The 6,960-nt window shown below is 41.4% G+C and overlaps 1 protein-coding gene and 1 long non-coding RNA gene across 5 annotated transcripts in view; one reads left to right on the top strand and one right to left on the bottom strand.

Moving 5' to 3' along the window:
• sptan1 (spectrin alpha, non-erythrocytic 1) overlaps positions 1–6,960 on the bottom strand; it is a 77,859-nt gene that overhangs the window by 11,720 nt on the left and 59,179 nt on the right. For 3 of the 4 annotated variants that reach the window (XM_019862878.1, XM_019862868.1, XM_019862861.1), the window contains 9 exons: positions 5,851–5,971; positions 4,994–5,115; positions 4,793–4,925; positions 4,616–4,714; positions 4,380–4,539; positions 2,019–2,095; positions 1,728–1,937; positions 1,295–1,591; positions 332–660 (listed from right to left, as the gene is read on the bottom strand). In XM_019862878.1, coding sequence (XP_019718437.1) covers positions 529–660; positions 1,295–1,591; positions 1,728–1,937; positions 2,019–2,095; positions 4,380–4,539; positions 4,616–4,714; positions 4,793–4,925; positions 4,994–5,115; positions 5,851–5,971 — 1,351 coding nt within the window. In that variant the 3' untranslated portion in view covers positions 332–528. Of the gene's footprint in view, positions 1–331; positions 661–1,294; positions 1,592–1,727; positions 1,938–2,018; positions 2,096–4,379; positions 4,540–4,615; positions 4,715–4,792; positions 4,926–4,993; positions 5,116–5,850; positions 5,972–6,960 lie in introns of those variants that run through there. The other variant, XM_019862886.1, reaches the window with a different exon arrangement.
• Positions 2,136–2,385, top strand: LOC109511663 (uncharacterized). Its single transcript, XR_002167365.1, has 2 exons — positions 2,136–2,238; positions 2,283–2,385. It is a non-coding gene; the product is annotated as an uncharacterized LOC109511663 (long non-coding RNA).

The following is a 6,960-nucleotide window of genomic DNA, read 5'->3' on the forward strand; positions in this document are numbered from 1 at the left end:
CACACACACACACACACACACACACCCACACACACACACACACACACACACACACCTGACCTCTGTGTGGCCATTATGAAATGAAGATAAACCAAAAGTTAACTCCTGACTCAATGAAGGAAGGAGACAAGCAATACTTAAGGATATTTAGCCCCTTGTGGATGTGAGCCCACGAGGTTTGTGTGCCTTTTTGTTGAATCAATTGTCTTCAGAACTTTTGTCTTTCATTTATTGTTTTGTATTGCCATTTGTATTTATATGTTTCATGTCCGTGTTTGTGACCAGTTCTTTATTATCAGTTCTTATTTTTCAATCCTGTTTATAACATAAGCAGCGATACGCGGCCGCCATCTTTGTGGAATTTTGTAAAAATCATGCAACCGCACTTGATTAAGGTGAAGTGGCTATTCCAACCAGACTGAGCATTTTGACATTTTTGAAAAATCTTGTCATGTTGCTAATGACATGCTCCATATAATACAAACAAAAAAATTCAATCGATTTTAAGAAAAAGGTCTGAGGAATTGCTCAAAGATGCTTGCTGTACCTGGTCTCCTGCAGCCATTGGTGGAAAGCGTTGGCATGCTGTGCAAATTCCTGCCGTAACTTGTCATTCTCCTCCTGTCTTCTCTGCTCTTTCTGCAGTTCCAGTTCACGCTCCTGATTTCACCATTAAAACAGAAAACTAACACAATCAGCGTTTTTTTGTAAGGAAAAAAAAACAGGGCTAAACATTTCACAAATAATTCGCTTTGTGTTAAATACAAACATGTCAGAAAAAAAAGATCAATCCCAACATTTTAGTCTTTTGCCCCAATTTTTTTGGGTTGAATTCCAAATTGAATGACTTTTAGGGGAATTTACTTTAGAGGCTTTGTACTGTATTTGCTTGTCGTTTCCAGCCAGAAGTCTAGCAATCCTTCCTTACTGTGGACAGAGAATCATTTAAACGTTCATTCACACCAAACCACAGCCTTTAGCTGTTTTTGTGCTCAGGCCAAAGCACTGTTTAATATTCATATTAATATTATGTATACATTCTTAGTTTTTTCCATCTAGCTAAACTAACTTTGTTGCCATCTAATGGAAATAACTTTTAAGGGGAGGGTCTCAATTACAAACCCTTGCCTACCAACACTATATCACTGTCTCACATGTATTTTTTTTTTTTTTTTTTTGTCAAATCTGCCCTTATTTCGTATTTGGGGATTTCAATGATATGCTGCGACGTATCAACCATTAACCCGCAAAAGGTGTGAGAAAGGTATATACTGTAGCTATTTCATGATCATACCTTGATTATTTTCTGCAGGTTTCTCCATGTTTCTTCTAAAGCTTCCATTGTAAACCAGGTGTAGGGGTTGGACACCACCTGGTAGTTTTTGATCTGCAGGTCCAGTTCAGCCAGCTGATTGAAATCCGTCTGGGCTGAGGTCAGAGAGGAGCGGAAGGCCTCATGGGCTTCACGCAGTGCACGAATCTCTTCCAGAGAATTGCACCTCACTGGGTCTGTCAGATCCTCCTCTGCATTCTCAAACCAACTGTTAAAGGCTGATGCCTTTTTGGCAAAGGTAAGGAACAAGTCCTCAACCTGGGTGGGAATACACACACACACAAAAAATGAGCATATCATCCAAGAGACAAAAAAAAACAACAATAAAATCCCAACTGCCACAACACAATCCAACAAGACCGCCCCCCCCACACACACCCTCTGGCCTCTTTACCTTTCGAAAATGCACTTGAGCCTCCAGCAGCTTCATCTTGCGAGCCTTCGAGTTGGACAGCAACTGGTTCCAACGCTTCATCAGGGCAGCATGACGAGCTTCAATGGCTTTTGCTTGGACGTGCTTGGCAGCCAGCAACTGATCTTTGAGAGCTGTGATATTGGTAATGCCCTCCTGCTGGAAGGCCTGCAGTCCGGCATCAAATGTTTCCTGCAGATCAACACAGAACAAATCAGTGGAGAGAAAGAAAAAGACGAGAAGGGCTACGGGATGCACCAAAGATACAAATACCTGCTTGGTGAGTAGAGTCTGCACAGAGGACAGGTCTCTGCCGTAGTCATCATTCTTAAGGCTGTTCTCTTTCTCTCCTGAATAAATTCATGAATACCAAATATTACACTCATTAAGTTCAGAAGTCATTATGTCAACATCATAAAAAAATGGACCCAGTTTTAAATGGGGAACATGAGGGTAGTCAGTCAGGAAAACTAAAAAAAAAAAAAAATTGTACGTAGTTTGCTCTTTCAAGGTTGGAAATACAAAAATTGTACGTAGTTTGCTCTTTCAAGGTTTGCAATACAGTTCATCATAGCTGATATGTTCCAGACCCACTCTGAAGGTGAAAATAGGTAATATGGAGAGGAGGCATGAAATCCTTTTAAAAAAATAGGTTTACTACTTTAAGATGCTGGGCCTGGTGGCGCTGGCAAATACATGCGCGTGCCTGGGATGAGCTGGGGATGACGGCAGCTTCTGCATTTGTGCGCTCATTGTGTGTTGTGCACCTTTTTCTCTGCATTATTTACACAGATCTGATCGGCAGGATTGGATCGTTGGATATTTTGCAATTTAAGCACGTTTTTTTGACCGGTCATAGTGTCTTTAATTTGCCAATCGATCAATGACATCACTGGTCGGCCCAGTGAAATAAGACATTCCAGCTGCAGTGTTTCCCCCATATACATATTTAGCCACTATCTGACAATATGTAACTGGTCGTTGCTGCACAGAAAGCCACTCTGCTGCTAATCGATACGAGTAGCGGTTTATTTTGTGGTACGATACTGCAAGTGCAGTGCCTAAAAATGACGTAAGTATAAACTGTTATATTTATAGTAAACAATATTTAAAGTTTGGCAATCAATCTCAGTGGTGGCAGCGCAAACAGGATCAATCACCCCCTGTCTATTTCAGCAGGCGTCAACGGCTGTCTCGTCACTTCGACAGTGCGAAAATATGTTAATGGAAGCTTCTCTCCATTAGTTTGGATGCATTTTTTTGTAAACTGTCAGACCAAATGGTTTTGTAGACTTTAGTATTCATTCTGCTTACATCAAGAATAAAGATTTGGAAAGAAGAAATACACATGCCATACCACAAGACGCAAACCACACATCAACAAAAAGAAACCGAAGACCAGATTGGATTTGGCAGTGATTAGCCACAAACATTTTGGAACAAAGTATGATGGACGGATCAGACCAAGATGAATCTCTACAAAAGTAATGGAAAGGCCAAAACATGGAGGAAAAAAAGGATCTGCTTCTGATCCAAAACAAACAAGATCATCACTGCTTAGGCTTGCATAGTTGCTTTGGGAATAAGCTCACTAGTTATTATTGAAGATATAACTCATGATGCTCGCAGCAGAATGAATACTCAAGCCTAACAAAACCATTTTGTTTGGCAGTTAACAGGTTAAAATGCATCCACAATCAGAAGAAGCTTCATCATGCAACAAGACATGAGAACACAGTGCCAATACAACAAAGTGTCATTGGTCGGGGGGCTGTAAAGTGTATAAATGGGTTGCAAAGGGTCACACAAGGGTCATTTAGCGAGAGGTTTGGAAGTTCACTCCGACGCCCAGCACGACAGAGCAGTGGGTTCTGAGAGGCAGAGCATGCTTGAGGCAAATTCACGAACGCATCCAAGAGCATGGCCACTTGTTCTTCTGGTGAAACATCGAGTACAGTGGTTCTTAACGTGGATTTGATCGAACCCCAGGGGTTTTGGTGAATTGGTCTAAGGGGTTCGACAGAGCCTCTGCCATGGAGGTTAAGGCATACCCGACTCAATATGTCAATTAGTTATGACATGCCTGCTTGGCCATCACTGACTGTTTCATTTTGTACGCAATAGAAAAAACGTATACTTATTTCTTAAAATTTTATTTTGTTTTTCTTTCTGTTTTTTTATGTCTTGAATTTGTAAAAAAAAAAAAAAAAAAAACCCCAATAACATTTTTATTTTTCACTAATAAAGGGTTCGGTGAATGTGCATATGAATTGGTTGGGTTCGATACCTCTAACAAGGTTAAGACCCACTGATCTAGTAGCTTTTTTGTACCCATGTATTTTCTATAAATTTGAACATGGGCTGCAAGCAATTGGCTGGACTTTGGACATAGACAATCTATGGACTAGCCTGCATGTTGTTCTGGTTAGGTTTCTGCAGAAAAGATATTAAAACAATGGCCATTGCAAAATGAAGGTAATAAGCCCGATGAACAACAACAGTTTAACTCTTTGTCTGTGTTCTATGTAGATAGTTTGTTATTGTTGATAGCACTCTTGAAAGCACATCATTTTGGGATTCTGGCATAAGATTATCTTTCTAAAGACAGACTGCTTTTCTCAGCTGTTTTCATACCAATCCAAGACTCCACCACATCAGCCTTCCAGTTGAACTGCAGGAAGGCAGAGTTCTCATCCAGCTTGGCCTTCCTCTGAGCGGCTGCCCGATCGAGCTCTGATACTTTGCCTTGCAGAGCTGACATCTTGCAAGTGATACTGTCCACATGATGGTTGTTCTGTTGAGAACAACACCACAATGAAAACCAGTTTGAAAAATGCAGGATCCTTTGGTGCCCGTTCAATAAATACTACCTTCTTAATGAGATCTTCTCCATTAGCACAAACGTCGCTGACTCTGTCTCTGTGCACGGTGAAGTCTGTCTCAAATGCTTCATGTTTTTTAAGCAAGCCCTAATAATGAAATGTTGACACTTAAAAAAACACATTCACTGATACATTTTCACAATGTGAGACGGGTTAGAAAAACACCTGCACCGCAGCCAGCGTGTCTCCATAGTCTTCACCCCCCACTAAATTTAGCTTCTCGTTAATCCATGCTTCTTCTTCTTCCACGTTTGCCACAAACTGCTGGTAGTCCAACGATTCCTCCAGCCTCTGTCCCCTATAATGTAAAAACGGAGAACGTTGGTTTGTGTAGCCGCGTGCAGGTCAACATGTTTTGAATTTTACCTTGCTCCAGATAGGTCTTTGAGTTCTTTCCAGTGGTCTACAAACTGAGACAATCTCTGCTGTATCTCCTCCTGTCCGATGGTGTTGTCATCAGACAGCTTCTTTCCGGTATCCAGCACCGACTGGGAGCATGCGGATTTTGGAAACAATGTAATTAATATAACAACCTTCCAAATGAAAAATGTGCATAAACCAGATATGAATAAAAATAATACCATATATGAACTAATTACATGCCGAGAAGTACTCAAGTTATTCATGAGAAACAAAGCATTCACAGTCAAAAATGAGCTCTTTTTTGGGGGGGTGGGGGGGGAGGCAGAGAACTGAGAACTGATGCTGTTCTCTTTTAACTTCCGAGCACTCCCGACGTGGTAATGAAATATGAGACTGCCAGTAGATATTAGCAACGCACCATGTTAGATTTAAGATAACCGATGTAAATAGTAGGGAAGTTGAACTGAACTGTAAGCTAATGGCAGAAGTGATAGGTCACCCCCCACGGCTGCATGTTTGACAAGTTGAGCTGTTGAGCAACTGAAGTTGTTGATCAAGCAAGAATGGGAAACAATTTTGCCTACAAAGCTTCAGACAAATGGTGTCCTCAGTTCGCTTATTGAGTGTTATTAAAAGGAAAGGTGTTGTAACACAGTGTTAAACATGCCCCCGTCCCACCTTTTTTGGAATATTTGGGAAAAAAATCTGTTTAAATATCCTGATATCAGTCGTGTATTCTATTGAACACAGGCTGAAAAGGATTTTCAAATCATCTTAGTCTGTTTTTATTTAGGCTTCATACAATGTCCCAAATTCATTGCAATTGGGGTTTGTAAATAAAAAGGGACGAGATGACTTACCTTTATGGCTGGCTCGTGGGCCCCCAATTCAGCCTCAAGCCGCTTGTGTTTCTTCCTCAGATTCTGCACTCCGGTCAAGTCACGCCCATAGTCTTCTGAACTGACAAGCAACTTCTTCTCTCTGCATAAGATTATATATTAATGCACCGATCCAAGGCAAGCTATCTTCAAATACAAAAAGAGGCTAAAACAAGAGTTTGATTTGACTGAAACTGTTCATATTTCAATTTAACCCCAAATAAAAACTGACATCTGTAAGGAGAATTAATATATAGTTTGGTACAATGTGAGAAGCTATTTACTGGAGACCAGCAATTATTCAACACCAGATACCCAGAGAGCTGGTATTGACAGCCTTGAACAGGAATCATTTTGATCCAAAGTGTGGAAAAAAAAAAAAAAAGAGGTCAGAACAGTGCTACTCTGCTGAGATTAATGACATGCTTAGCCAGCTTATTTAATATCCCTTCTTTATTTTAGTCATGCCATGGAACGTTTCCTGCTATAGATGGGTCGATAGGTACTGCAAGTAATCCACAGTGTGTTAGAGGAATTTATGAGCAAAATTGTATCATGTTTAAAGTTTCATTTAATTTGGACACATCTAAACGTTTGGGCGCGTATCCAGCACTTCCAAATGCCTGTGCACAAAGGCGCCGGCCACCTGGCCGGAGGGCTGTTGAAGTCCACAATTAGCACGTCAATGCAGGTGGGCAATCACAGGGGAGGGGGCGAAACTCGGTCACAAAAGGGGAATGAATAATTTGGGAACAGCGGTTGAACAACAAAAGACGAGTTGAGAACACCCGTCGCGCCCAGGCGACATTTGTCGTCCGCGAAGTCTGCAACATGTTGATACAGTGTGGACCAGACAGAAAGGCGCCAATGTACTGGTGGTTCAAAGCTTAAACTCAGGTAACCAATCACTACCGAGGGGCCGGACCGGGGGTGCGGTATGCAAATGTCGGGGGCAGTGTTTTCCTTGTATGTTACAATAAAAGTCGAAATTGGCGGGAAGGGAGCTCGAGAGTGTGATCATCGGAGCAACTACCGTCGTTCGCTCTCAGAGATCCCCCTCCCGCCGATATTGAAGACAATTTTCCTGTGTGC

This window comes from Hippocampus comes, unplaced genomic scaffold, assembly GCF_001891065.2.
Source record: "Hippocampus comes isolate QL1 unplaced genomic scaffold, H_comes_QL1_v1.1 scaffold223, whole genome shotgun sequence".
Taxonomy (NCBI): domain Eukaryota; kingdom Metazoa; phylum Chordata; class Actinopteri; order Syngnathiformes; family Syngnathidae; genus Hippocampus; species Hippocampus comes.